The sequence below is a fragment of the Denticeps clupeoides genome, chromosome 8, assembly GCF_900700375.1.
Source record: "Denticeps clupeoides chromosome 8, fDenClu1.1, whole genome shotgun sequence".
Taxonomy (NCBI): domain Eukaryota; kingdom Metazoa; phylum Chordata; class Actinopteri; order Clupeiformes; family Denticipitidae; genus Denticeps; species Denticeps clupeoides.
In genome coordinates, this window is record NC_041714.1 from 19,649,308 (window position 1) to 19,664,510 (window position 15,203).

Below are 15,203 nucleotides of genomic sequence, written 5' to 3' on the forward strand. Positions count from 1 at the left end.
GCGGGGGCAAAGAGGATCGGTCACAGGACGGGGAGAGCAGGAGGAGAAGAGCGATGGATTAAAGAGAGGAAGAGGGGAGGAGAGACTCACCGAAGTGAAGGCCAGCAGCTCCTCTTCTGTCAGCTTATGGACCGGGTTGTTCTTCTGGAAATCCGCACTGAAAAGCCACAGAGGAAGACTAGTTCAGCGTGGGAGCGAGGGGAGCGATCACCGCACCGTCTGTTCCCAACGTAAATCACACAGGACCAGGGTATTACGGCAGTGCTGGTTTCCCACCATTGATTATATGACAACTTCATATAACGTCACATGTGATACACAGCAGCACAGCACACGGTGCAAACAATGAAATTTGTCCATTTAACCATCACCCTGAGTGAGCAGTGGGCAGCCATGACAGGCGCCCGGGGAGCAGTGTGTGGGGACGGTGCTTTGCTCAGTGGCACCTCAGTGGCACCTTGGCGTATCGGGATTTGAACCGGCAACCTTCTGATTACGGGGCCGCTTCCTCAACCGCTAGGCCACCACTGCCCCTGTGATCATTTAATGATTCATTACGGAAACAAGCAACCACTGGGCAGCCATGACAGTGTGTAGGGACGGTGCTTTGCTCAGTGGCACCTCAGGTACCTTCCGATTACGGGGCCGCTTCCTAAACCGCTAGGCCACCGCTGCCCTGCGTGCATCTGAGACTGGAGTAAGGAAGACCTCACGGTTCCAACATTCCTCACAACACAATCACACTCGCGTCACGGGCAAATCACTACAAATGCACACAATGGTGATCCGGCGACGAGATTCGGTGTAACGATCGCCTTTCTCGAACGTCGCTTATTATTTTTGCCATTGAAGCACCGACCTTCCCAGTGAACAGAAAGGGCGCCGGACTCAGCACCTTCTGGCTTTTATTATGAAATTGTGTATTAAGCACGTGCACTTGCAGTCACGCTGCAAATGATATCCCAAAACAAGTCTGTTCATTTACTAGAAAAATTGAACATTTAAAAACTGGATTAAAGAGGAACAGGAAGACGATGGGGAAAGAAATTAAAAAGTAAAATGCCTGAAGTCAGAAGTCAATGCAAAACCAAAAGACTTATCACAAAAACACAGAGCAGTCCTTTGCACATGTTTATGAATTTAATTGTTGGACATTGAGAGGAAAAAAAACGCTTGTGGGTCCTTTGGAACGATGTGGATCTTCTGTCACTGACCCAGACCATTTCCAACCTCTCCCCTCACACAACTGCACTCTAAATGGTCCAACGCATGGTTTCCAAAGCACTTGGTGGACAGCACAGGACAGAGGCCAATATTTACGCTCTTGGCCTGGCTCCCTGTTGGGGAGAAGCCTCCTCTAAACTGGACCACAGATTCTGAAAAGTGGAGACGCATCTGAACCACAGTCTCCCTTCACCCTGAGCGCACCAACACGAGACAGACATAGGGAGGGAGGGGCGAGACCAAGACGGGTGGCGCTGGTCCAAGATGTTCTGCTTCGTAATTCCCAGCTGGGTTTCAACTTGGCGGGACATATATCATTCGAGAGTTTTTTGTATGTCAAGGTTCCTTAGAATATAGAAAAGGGAAACAAGTACGCTCCTTTTTATGTCAACTCTTATGGTCAACTAGGGCTGGGCGATAATACATCATGAATGAGATGGAGGAAGGATTCAGCCAGGGAGCTTCAACAGCTAGTAACGAGGAGCGGAAGGCAGAATTGCAGGTGGTGGCTGGCTGCAGATTCTGATGGGATGGTTGCTTGGTTATATTAGTTAACTGTTCACCTGGACATAGAAGACACAGAGCCAAGGTGATGATCAAGCGATGCAACTCTGTTTTGTTCATTTGATCTCAAGTTATGCATAATTACAGAGTTTGGAACATCCAGGCAGAAGGAATAAATGAAGAGGTTTCCAGTCTAAGGGTCAATCTACAATTGCCAGTTGACCATTCCAGAATACACTACACTACAGGCCAGCTCTTCAGGTTTACTGTGGGTTAAAACCTTCCCAGATTCTGCTACGCTCCCTCCACTTGGCTTCCTGAAGTTACATCAGATTTAAAATACCGATGCTTGCCTACAAAGCCAAGGAAGGGTCAAGCAGCACAATCCTACCTCAGATCTCTCATCACTTTCCGATCCTCCTGCACTGCTCCACTGGTACCACCATCTCTCAAGGTACTAGGAAAGCATTCATCTAGACTCTTCTCTGTCTTGGAGTCTAGGTGGTGGAATGACATTCCACTAGATGTCTGAGCAGCTCAGTTACAAAAGATCTTCAAATGCAAGCTAAAAACCTTGCTGTTTAGGAAATACTTAAAATACATTTTAAAAAAAAGTGATTACGCTGATGGTATTTACAGATTGGGTCCTTGTGAACCAAATGGAGGATTTCAATGATGGACATTTCAAAGTTGTGCTGGATAAGGGAATCTGCCAAATGTTGTAAAAAGTAAATGTAAATGTAAACCAGCTTACATTTAGCAAGAAACAAGGATTGGTTTGCTGCTCATGTGCTCCCTGCACGTAGACAGGGCGACTGAAGCCATAACCCCCTGCTGAAGACATCTCTGCACCACAGCAGCTTCATATTGTCTGCATTTTAACTCAAGCATTCTGACTGGTGATCGAGTGAATTTGTTATCAGCTTAATGTTTGTGTAATTTTCCTTCCTCTTTTCCTCTGAGGACTCTCAACCTGGCATGCAAAGTGGCCTTGACTTTGCCGAGGAGGGGAAGGGAAGCGGAAAAGGAGCGTTTAGACCCTCTTACACACGCTAATCATAATCCCACATCCCACAAAGGCCTTCACAGGGCGGCTTTTCCTGCTCATTCGTTCCCAACTTGGCAGAACTGATGATGGCACGACTCTTCACGCCGGATCAAACTGCAGGCAGGTTCCTCACACCGTGTGGACAACCCAGGACAAAAAAACCCCAGGACCCACTGTCTAACAGGACCCAAAAACTTTGTACCTCAGCAATACCAGCCATGCACAAGGGGCTTGTATGTGTTTTTGTCATTCAGACGAGCAATAGGGGGAGAAAAAAGTAATAATAAAATGCATTTGAATTATATATTTAATCCCTTTCCACAGATGACGTCAAAGGCCAGAGAGACGTAAGAAAGAAGGCTGGTTTCCCATGGCAACATGAGACGGGGCGGGATGGGCGTCTCACTCTGCAGTACAATAAAAAGAGACCATGTGTGAGTTTGTGTGTGTGTGTGTTAGTTCTGCACACTCTTTCTCCTCACGGGACCGGCACTTAATCCATCTCCAACCATCAGTCAATTCAATTACACCCGCGCACACCGTAATTATGTTTGCTAATTATTCGACGGCCGCAATTTGTCTCGTAGCGTCGGCGAGGCGCGATGACGACCTTTTAACAACCGCAGCAGCGCGGGCGTACCAGATTAATTAAAGCGCAACATCAGGAGCCGCGGCCCTGGAGGAGGGTGATCGAACGTGTAAAGAAGTCGAGCGACGCGGACCGGGATCGAGTCTGTGTGCTGCTGGGAGTCGATACCGTGGTTCTTTTTTTTTTTTTTTTTTTTTTATTTGTCGTGAGGTTGAGTTAAAAAAAAAAAAAAAAAAAAAAAAACTGAGAACTGGAAAAATTCTGGGAAAAGACTCACACACCAACTCAATGGTTTCCGATCTTCATAAGGACAGCTAATTGAAACCAAAACATAAAAAATGTTACATGTGATTACTTGGAGATCTTCTGAGCTTAAACCTTGACCTCAGTCCCTCAAATCATTTTTTAAAAATATATCTTACTGTCATGGCCTGACATTTCCGGGTGCTCTGGTTCCAGGTTCTCCGGTATGTGATCCTGATTTCCTGATCATTCTCATGTGTTATTATGAGTATAAGTGCATCCTTGATGTGTCTTATTCTCGTCCGGTCATTGATCTTTATGTTGTGTGCTCATGTCTATGTGAGTTTGTGAGTCCAGCATTTTCGTCCCCATTATAATGCCTGAATTCCTAGAAACAGACACAACAACCATTTGCAATCCTTTGTTTATAAGGACTGATTGTAATAAGTAAGTCATAAATCAATTTTGACAGATCGCAGAGAACACATTGTGCACTCTGTGTACTGTGTGTATAACAATGACAAATAATCACTTTCAAGCATACACACACACACACACCCACAGTTGCATAACTCAAGCTCACATTGATCATGACAAAATTCTTCACAATTTAAAAGTTCACACATAACTTATTATAATAGACTCCCTTTCTCACAGCATATTAGTATGGGCAAACACAACTATGCATACAACAGCCACACACCTACACAAGCACACAACGGGAATGTGTGTGCCTGCTTTCAGCTTGCTTTCTGTGTCTCTGAGCGTTAACACACACACACACACACACACACAGTCCCCGCCTCGGAAGCACAATGGAAGCTAACGAGTCCAGACAGTGTCGGCCTAGCACCTATCTCTCGCTCCCTCTCTCTCACCTCGGTGTAATCTCTCTCTCCTCAATCACTTATCTATCGCACCCCTTCTCTCCAAGGAGGCTCTTTATCATCTCGTTTTCACCCCGCTCGCCCTCTTCCTGGCTGCTTTCCTCCCTCTCTCTGGCTCAGCCCATCTGTCAGAATGGGCCCGGAGGTGAGGTGGATGTGGGAGCACTCCCTGAACCCGGCCAGAGGCCTCGGCGCTGCGGCGTCTAATGACAATTTAGCAGAGCACAGAGAACAGAGGGGAGAGAAGGAAACCAAAAAACAAAATACACCCAACAGCACCCACACTAAAATATCTACACTCTGGCTATGAATTGAAGTAAAAAAAAAAAAAAAAAAAGACATTCATTAAGAAAGTCATTTTTTGGAAACTATTTGATGGCCAGGTCTGGGTCCACTTGTCATCTTAAAAGGTAAGGGATTGTGAGCAATCATCTTTATTACATTTACAGCATTTATCAGACGTCCCTATATAAGAAGTGAAAGGGACACTCAGTTAAGTGTCTTGCTCAGGGACACAACAGTATTAAGTGAGTGTGATGATCCCGTCCGGAAGGGGCAAATCCGGATCCATAGTTCGGACCGGAGTTTCATGTTAGTCCTGTGTTATTATGTTTCCTGATCATGTTCACCTGTGTATTATTGTATAAAGCTGCCCTGTTCGTGTCTGTTCGCCGTCAGCTCATTGTTCCCCATGGGATGTTTCCCATGTCCTGTCCACCAGGTATTAAACCCCTGTTTCATGACGTTGTGCGTATGAGTCCTTTTTCCACGCCATGTCCAGCCATCATGACAGTGAGGTTTGAACCTGGGAATTTTTGGTCTTCTGGTTTATAGGCAAGTCCATACTATAGAGCGAACTTATATATAGGCTGCACCTACTAATTTTTAAAAGAAAGTTGTACCTAAATAAGCTGCACTTGTCTTTAGGCCACAAGTGTCCCCATTACAACATGAGATATTAACTAAGTAAGAATTTAATTGACTTTATTAAATAAATGCCAGTAATATCCAAAACTACATACATACCACAATACTTTTTTTCAGAACTGTGCTTTTAACTGTAGTACAGTTGTCTTCTTCAGTATCGGCGTTGTTCGTCACACGCATTCTCAGCAAAAATACAGGAAAAGCAAAAGTCATTGATCACTATTGCCATCGTCCTCCTGTGCACTCAAGCTTCCGTTTAGCAACTCAATTAACTTCTTCGACAGCCAGACTAAATTAACTTGAATGGGTCTGTGCCCAAAACACAAAATGGCTGATCTGTGTGACTGAGTTTCATTGGTCCACCGTGATCTGTAAAGTCGGTTAGTCAGCCTATAACAATCCGTAAACTAGCCTCGCCAGTTCTCAACCATGTGAAAAAAGTAGCGGCTAATATGCCGGAATTTATCTAAATCTCAACCAAAGTAAACACCAAGCTATGGGACATTTGGGAGTGAGGTCTTACACCGCATCTTCTTTACTACGAACAAAACCCTAAATTATAGTGTATCTTTTGAAATAATGGGATCCATTAGGCTTAGGAGCAATGTCTTTAATATGTTCCAGACAATTCAAAAAGAATTATTCTTATTCAGTGTCATATTGCCTGATTGTTCAGACAATCAAGGGACATAAAAAAACTGTCCATTTGTGTTTATAAGCTTTTATTAAAAAAAAAAAAAAAAAAAAAAATTTCAGTGAAGGTAGAGAGAACTGGTGGCTCTTGGTTCACCAGCGAAACGATAAACAGCATAAAGAAATTATTTTATTATGGCTATAATAATGATGAAATGCATAGGTGTGTAATAACACTGATTAACAGTAACACTGCTTGGCAGCATTTAAGGTCCAGGATTTTAAAAAGCAATTATTAATATATTTCAGAATAAAGCTATTCCAAACACACTGCAAAAGCCATACTCGTAAAATGTGCCTGCCCGGCGTCTTGTCAAGCAGACTTTTACAAACGAATGTGTAACAGGAGGCAGACTCTAATAAAGGGATGTTATAATAAAGTGCCGAGGCCATTGCATTGTGACACCCTGAACTTATTTAAAAAAAAAAAAAAAAAAAAAAAAAAAAAAAAAAAAGCCCATAACATCCCAGCGGATTCTGGGACTGATTTTCCTGAACTTCAAGTGACCTGACTGCCCCCACTCCCCCCAGCCGTCCCCAACCCGGGTTGTAGCGCGCAGACTAGAAACCCACACAGCCCTGGCGGGTAAGGAGCTCTAATATGCCGAGAGGGGCAGGAGGATATAATCTTGCCTTGTCAACGCTGAATATGCGAGGGAGAATTGCATTACGGCCGTAGAAGATTGAATCAAGGCCGGCCCCACCGCTCCATGTCTCGCAGCGAGGATCCCTCATTCTCCCGTAATGTAGCATAATGAGCCCAGGGCTTACGAATTACTGCGGATAAGTCGTTTTCCAGGAAAAATGGTGTGAGAAAGGTTGGCAATGTTGATTTTCCCCGACGCTGTGTAAGACTGGAGCTCACCGCAGGGACCCGATACTTATTTTAGCCTCAACGGGAATCAAAAACTCTGATTGATGTAACAAATAAAAATATTAATGCCACATGAGATAGCACAACACTCTACATGAATTACTTTAATGAGACAAAGTTGATTTAATGAGATCACGAAGCCCTTTAGCATCATAAGGGAAACGTTAAGTAGTGTGTTGAACCCTTCATCAGCAGAGACCGGGCCGCAGAAAAGACAAATGATCCTTAGCAGAAATTAAAATGTTAATGGTGGATGGCCAACAACGTCTTATTATGTGATCTCAGAATGCAAAATAGGCCCGTTGTGGCATATTTTATCCCCCTTGAAACAAGTGAAATGAAATTCATTCATGTTATGCATGTTGCATACTGTAACATTTCTCCATCTCCGCGTGTCCCCGGCAGGAGACCAGGGCTCAATTCCAAGGTGAGGAGGCAAAATGCCTTGTTGGGGCAGTAGTGGCCTAGTAATCAGAAGGTTGCGGGTTCAAATCCTGAACCGTCAAAGTGTCTCCCAGGAGTGCAGGGCGGGGACCATTCACACCGTCTACTGGCAATTTAGACTTGCCAAGTCACCTAGTGTACATGCCTTGTCCAGCCCCTACTTCCTAACCACATCATTAGGTGACATTATCATCTAATGAGTTTTGAGGAGAGCAGCTGTACAGGAATGTAGAATTTATACACTGTTTGTGTGTAAATTGTTGTGCTGCGTGATACCCACCACACGCCCAGGATGACCGCCTGCTCCTCGGCACACAGGTCAGGCAGCTGGTGCTCTCCGGGTTCGGCCAGGTTGATGTTATTCAGCACAGTGTCGTCACTCAGGTCGTGGTCCTGTGGGGGACGCAACGGAGTGCGTTACTTTACGCTTCAGGGAAGCCCTGCAGCACCCCGATGAGCACATTCATCAGGCAATTCAAACAACATGGAGAACGGCACAGTGACTGCCACAGCAGGACCTGGTCACCAAGCATCCAACTGATGCTGGACAGGAGTTTAGGAATGCACTCAGGCACTTTTCTGGAGCATATTTGAGTCTGAAAGCCATACGTTGTCGTTCCCTTCTCTATTTTCCACACTCTGCCACGCCTCCTCTCCATCCTCGTTCCACCTCGGCCCCCGCCTGCATCGCTCTGTTCACTCTCCTCGCTGCTTTTTGGTAAATGGAATGCGGCTGTTCTGGAGGCAAGACGGAGCAAAAATAGCGAACGGTTTCGCGACGGGCACGCTGCTGCTGCTGCAAAAAAAAACCCACAGATGCCGTACGAGCAGTTCTGTTCACACACACAAAACGAATCAAATATTAACTCTGCACTAAACAGCCTGAACTACCAACCTGCCCTAAAATACGAAGTTTTTCAGTAAGTGCACAGATTGCCCCTGTGCAAAAGCATCGGTTGTGAAAGGTCAGTTCCATGAATTCAGAAGAGAGAATAGGGAGCCAGGTAAGAACTGTCTGCAGTGAAGAGGTGGCCTGACGTGAAAATGTAACGTTAATACGGGTTCGCCGAGCCTGTCTGTAGTGCTGCAGTGGCTAGAAATGGCGACAGTGCTTCGCCGTTCAGAAAGCGGCAGCTCAGACGGTCGGAGCTGGAATTCGTCCCCTTATGTTGTCACAAAACGATATTTTTTCCCCCAACAACATCTATTGTTGTTGGTTAATGGTGTTTATGACGTCACGTCCGTGAATCGAACCGATCCCCTCGCTAATTCTCCAGTGGAGTGACGGCGACGTGCTGAATGATGCTGGCATGGGCGGCGTGCCTGTTGCTACTGCAACATGGGACAGGGGACACGTTTCTGGTAAAATGTGTCTAGCGAGTGCGTGGAGTTGCCTGAAGAAACTTCTTAACGGGCTCACGCAGTGCGTGCGGGGAGGCAGGCGAGGGCGCCGCCGTTATTGCTCCTTCAGAGTCTTACGCACGCAGCCGCATCGAAATGCAAGATGCATACCAAGGTGGGCTGGTCTACCCTCACACACACACACACACACCTCACTGGATGGGCGCTCACTGCAGTGACTCTGCCGTCCTAACTAAATCAAACTACATATTAGGTTTGACATTTAATATATTTAATTAAATAATTTCAAGATTATGTGCAACTGAAGCACCTTTATCTTGCACAGAAAAAAAAAAAAGTTAAAAAGTGAAAAAAAAGGGCTTCCCACAATTGTTGGCACGCTTTCATTTAACATCGTACCATATATACCCCAAGCACAGAGTCTGACATGAAAGTGTGACTTTGTGAGATGATTGAACATTAATTCGGGTTCCCCGAGCCTGTCTCTGGTCCTGCAGAAGTGGTGATGGGTGTAAAGTGTACTCTGGTCGTTCTGCTTTGGTCGAATCCGGATTTTGTCCCCTTATGTCGTTTTCTCGGTAAAAACGCCGACTTGACTTCCCGTCTGATTGGTAAATGGTGTTGACGTCATTTCCACGAACACCCGCTCAACTTCTATAGGCCGCTCTCCTCCTCATTAGCATTTAAAGCTACAGACACCGAAGCGCCGCGTCCTGGGAAATCTCCTTGTGGGACTGGATCAAAGCGGCTGTAATTCTGCACCAAGGCACTTCAGATACAGTATTAAGGGACACTATAAAAGCAAATTAATATTTCACGTCTGGGGACGTGTATTGCTCTTTACAGGATCTCGCCAAGATTATTGCTAGTTATAGTGGAGGGCACCGTAATAAGGTGCACACACACATAATAAAAAAAGAAGAATATTTCAAATGTACACAGAAAGGAGTCGCTTGGTACCAGGGGAGCCCCAAATCCAATTATCACTTCACCGCAGGGGAATATTCCGTAAAAAAAAATACTAAAAATGAACACTCAAGTACTCAAATGTTTACTACAAATGCTTAATAAGCACGATGGAGAGAGACGAGCAGCAAACAGGGGTCCTACGGGGCGAAAGCACACATCCAGGCTGCAGGGTAACGAAAGAAAAAGTTTGTATAGGATTCCCGCCACAATCGCGAGAGAACGGTCCCAATCTCGCTGCAGAAATCTGAACCTCAGATCCAAATAGAAGGCCTGGATTTCAATTCTCCAAAAACAACTGAAGGCTGTTTGTGTACAAAGGCTTCATATTTGATTTGAAAAAATTAGGGACTATTCATATCTGACTGAAGGGAAATTTTACAACTTCCACTGAATCTGTGCAGAGGTGTGGCCAGATTTAAAAGCCACAGGTGACGCGGTGGCATAAAGAGGGATGATTAAAGCGTAAAGATAAATGTCAGCAGCATAAAGATGCCAGGACGGTGCATAAGGGAGGCGAGAAAATGCCATGGTTCCATTACTTTTTCATTCGGCTCGTCTGGTTTAATTTACACTACCGCATCGCTATAACGTCTTGTTTTTTTTTTTTCGGCTGCCAATGGATCATTATAAAGGCTCGGGCTAGCCGCGGCGCTGAAGACGAACCCGAGACCTGTGTTCGGTTACGCACTGAGCGTTTCGCCTGAATTCTGATGGCTGCCGATGACTCATGCAGCAGCGGCAAAGGCCGACACCGCTGACGCGCTGAGCTGCGGCTCAAGCTTTATAAAGCGCCGCGCAGCCATCACAGCAAATACACAAACGCCATCCACACCTACTCAGGCTTACTCGTTCACCCTCCATCGCAGATAAATATACACAGTACAGGCCCTAATTCAATGCCTTTTCTTTATTTTCAGGACCATTTACGTTGGTAGATTCTCACTGAAGGCTTCAAAACTATGAATGAACACATGTGGAGTTACATACTTAACAAAAAGTGGAGACCTGGACTCCACAGTCACCGGACCTGAACCCAGTCCAGATGGTTTAGGGTGAGCTGGACCCCAACAAGTGCTAAACACCTGGGAACTCCTTCAAGACTGTTGGAGAAGCATTTCAGGTGACGACCTCTTGAAGCTCATCGAGAGAATGCCAAGAGTGTGCAAAGCAGTAATCAGAGCAAAGAAACTAGAATATAAAACATGTTTTCACTTATTTCACCTTTTTTTGTTAAGTACAGAACTCCACATGTGTTCATTCATAGTTCTGATGCCTTCAGTGAGAATCTACCAACGTAAATGGTCATGAAAATAAAGAAAACACGTTGAATGAGGAGGTGTGTCCAGACTTTTTGCCTATACTGTACTTATATTATAATCATAGTGTCCTGGCTATATGCCTCTGCAAAAACCAATTCACCATCATGATGGCTCCAAATGAATATCTGTGCTAAAGAACGGGACGGACTCGAAAAAAACAAAACGGATCCACGATTATTGATAAGAATGATATTAAACTAGAACTGGTTCTGTTCCAGAGGTTCTCCAGACCAGTCCTGGAAAGCCCACTAAAGCAACAATCAATTCAATCACGGTTGCTCTCTCCAAAGCAAACCCAACACTGCCTACTGCATTAAAAAAAAGGCAGAACTGTAGCACAGGTACGTGTGTACGTGTGTACGTGTGTGTGTGTGTGTGTGTGTGTGTGTGTGTGTGTGTGTGTGTGTGTGTGTGGGGTGTGTGTGTGTGTGGTTGCTCTGGCACCAACGCGACTGTCATAGGCTTAACTGATGGGTGTGCAAACTCCTAGATGTGTTTTCTCTCTGAGGGTCACGACCCTCAGCTGAACCCTCATTGTTTCCTATCCACACCTCCCTTTAATACCATCCTGGACCAATCCTGTACTTCGATGACCTACCTGTCCCAGGAAAGATGCATTCCTGGAAAATGACTTGTTAAAGAGTTGTTTGCAGTGGCCTAGCCAGTAAGGAAGTGGTTTCGTAACCGGAGGTTTCCCGGTTCAAATCCCAGCGCTTAATCAAGGTAGCCTCTCCACACACCGCTCCCTGGGCACCTTTCATGGCTGCCCACTGCTCACTAAGGGTGGTGGGATTAAATACAGAGGACATTGTGTCGCCACGTGCAATCATTTCACTTCTGAGTGTACCGAAGGAAAAGTCCAAGAAAAAAAACGACAATTATCAAAAGTATGTATACTTCAAAAACTTCAGCAATCATTTCCATGGATGATTTCTCGTCTAGGGCAGGACAGGCCGGCCACAACGGTCTAGCACAGTGGAGGATTAATGTCTCGAATTCCTCGGGCTCGAGGAGGAGCCGCGTGGATTTAAAACACTCTCCTGCCAGCAGCCAGCGCAGCACGGAAGCCACTGGACACTGCGGACAGGACCCGGCCGGGCCAGCGGCAGCTGAAGAATTTGCAGTAAATGTGCAGAGCATGAGACGGTGGGATATGAGAGAGGCGGAGAGAAATGCCTGGTATTTGCCCCCCCCCCCCCCCACACACATGTGATGAAACCAAGAGTAGAGTTCTCCCCCTGGTGGAGGTGTGGGGTTCTGCGTGGGCTTTTGCCCCTTGTGCTTTTGGGGTTGCGGGATGAGGGTTTTACTGGCCTTTGGCAGAAGGCTTCGCGGGGTGGGTGTGGGGCTCAGCTGGCTGTCGGAGTCCAACGCCAACGTGTCCTCCTTCCGTCTCACATCCAGGATGAGCTGGGCCAGGAAGTTCTCCTGAAATCGCGTTCTCTTCCCCAGGGCTCCTGTTGCCGTTGGACACAGAACGTTTTGTTTGTGGTTAAAATAGTTGTGTTTGACGGCTTGTCTAAATTTTAGTTTTAGTCTAGTCTCTGTGTCAAGCCGCCATTTTAGTTTTTATTAAATCACGCCCAGATTATTTCAGAATTCAGAATTATCCATGAATATTTAAGTCTAGCATACTAATATACTTATATTATAATAATTGGCTATATGCCGCTGCATAAAAAAACAATTCAGTTTCACTTGATGCCTCCAAATGGGACGGACGCTCACATATTTAATGTAACCTTCTTCACCCTCCTGAATAAGGCTTGCTGGCTCGTGCCAGTGATGGAAGAAATGAGGCCCTGTCTCCATTAGCTGCAGCTCCGGCGATGGGACCTGGGCTCGTACCTGTCATGTTCACCTCCAACCCTGCCAGCTCCTGGGCCTTCTGGAAGTGCTGCTTGGCCGGACGGTAGTCGTAGTAGGTCAGGCAGGTGTGGCCGCACTCCAGGTGGAACTGGATGGCCAGGTGCCGAGCCGCCCGGCTGGAGAACAGCTCCTCACATTTCAGCACTGAAATGCAACGGTTTAAAATGGTTAAGATAAATCTCCTCTATTGGCGATGCATAATTGCCTTCAGCAAAACCACGAAGTGGGGTGTTTTAGGTCACTGAAGCAATTGTAGAAACCATTCAGGTCATCATCTTCTTTAAGCCCATGCAACTCTATAAAACTCTTCACAGCAAACTTGTAAAACAAGCACTACGAGCCGATCAGCTCTGAAAATAAAAATATGGGAGTAACCAACGGACATTGGCAGCATAGCTGGAGGTCCCAGTCCGCTTCGATCATCCCACATCCTGCAGGTTCGTCTGTAACACGTTCTGCATGCTAGAACTGCATGCTATGTGGTGGGTGGTAGTAGCCTAGTGGGTAACACACTCGCCTATGAACCAGAGGATCCAGGTTCAAACCCCATTTACTACCTTTGTGTCCCTGAGCAAGACACTTAACCCTGAGTGTCTCCAGGGGGGAACTGTCCCTGTAAATACTGATTGTAAGTCGCTCTGGATAAGGGCGTCTGATAAATGCTGTAAATGTAAATGTAGAATGCGCAGCCGAATACTTGTGCTGAACACCCGTGTGGACACTTCTATTTCCTCCAACTAGCAGAAAAACGGTCACCGTACAGTCCGGAATCACCTGACGCCAGGTTCCGAAAAACGGAAAGGACCTTTTGTGGCGCCCTGTCTGTATTAAAATCTGCAAAAGAACTTTTCTCCTCACTTCTGCTCGCGAGTATTTGTCTTTCCCACAGCAGTGCCGCAGTCGAAATGTGGCGGAGTGGAAAATGATTAAGCGTCGGCGTCGTGTCGGGGCCATCGGCCGGTGCCCCCCCTCTCAGATCCACAGTCCCGGCACAATTCCGCGGTAATTCGCACGGCCCGAAGCCCAACGAAGAAAAAAAAAAAACAAGGCATTCGGTCAACTTCACACAGCAGAGGAGACCTTGAGCGGCTGCATTAAAAAAAAAAAGAGCAGCAGGAGGAAGAGGGGATGTGGGACAAAGATGAAAGGGCCTGTGGCACGGTTATTGGTGGCCGGGGCTGAAGGCCACGCTGCGAAGATTATCGTGCCATCGCGCCACGTGGGACCGTGTGTATAATTCATGACGCGGCGTCCGCTCGGCCCGGTCACTGCCCATTTATGAGTCAGCCGGGGCTCGTGCTCCGCAGATTTACTCCATTCGGCTGTGTCACCTTCAGCAAGGCCCATTTCGCCATGGCCAAATTGCACATTGTGCTTTGTGTGGAACGACAGGAACACTTTGGGAGAGACTATAAAACGCGCCGAGCAGCATCGGTACAGAAAGAAACCACAAGGATGCTTTTCACAAACCAAACAAATAAATGGGTTGTCAATTACAAATGTTCAACAAATCAATTTACAATTAATTAGTTGCAATTAATCATGATTAATAATTAAGACTCATGGATGTTCTAAAGCATATTTAAAATGATGACAGGTGAGTATGGGGAAAAGGACTGGGGAGTCACTGGATCATGATCTGGTCAGGTTTTAAAAAAAATAATCCTCCTGGAGACTTTGACCGTAAATGGAAAAGATGAAATGTTTTCATCTGGTCGGATCTGATTTCTATTCTCTGTGTCCTGATGAAGCAGGCACATCGAAAACATACCACAAGTGCATTATGTAGGGATTGTCACTGGTGAGGACGAAATTTGCATTTGTGTCATAGGTCACATCGCCGCCAAGAAAAGAAACAAATTGCAGCTATATTTACTGTGCATGTTAAAATTGCATTACAAGCCACACATCAATCCGCATCAGAACTTATGGATGACAAGGCAATTTGCATAATTGTTGTATGATCTACTTGCAGAAGATAGCAGCCTAACTACTTATAAGCCTCCTTCAGCAATCTTCATTTTGTTAACCAATGCAGCATAAATAAAAGCAGAAACTACTCTAAACCACATTTTAATGAAGAATCAGGGCACTTGTACTTTACATGGAATAAAAGTACTTTTTTTGCATGCAATAAGAAAAACAATCATTGTTAATTACTGGAACCATGACAGTGGCAGCAGTTTAGCATTCAGCACAGTATGGATTCCTTAACAAGTATTAATGTACATATGGAAAGCATGTTCAGTAT

The 15,203-nt window shown here is 45.7% G+C and overlaps 1 protein-coding gene across 1 annotated transcript in view; it reads right to left on the reverse strand.

The window, feature by feature from the left end:
* ttc27 (tetratricopeptide repeat domain 27) overlaps positions 1 to 15,203 on the reverse strand; it is a 75,067-nt gene that overhangs the window by 45,752 nt on the left and 14,112 nt on the right. Inside the window, exons 6-9 of the mRNA XM_028989746.1 lie at positions 12,932 to 13,096; positions 12,398 to 12,540; positions 7,714 to 7,826; positions 91 to 157 (exon numbers count right to left, since the gene is read on the reverse strand). Of these exons, the coding sequence (XP_028845579.1) occupies positions 91 to 157; positions 7,714 to 7,826; positions 12,398 to 12,540; positions 12,932 to 13,096 (488 nt within the window). The remainder of the gene's footprint in view (positions 1 to 90; positions 158 to 7,713; positions 7,827 to 12,397; positions 12,541 to 12,931; positions 13,097 to 15,203) is intronic.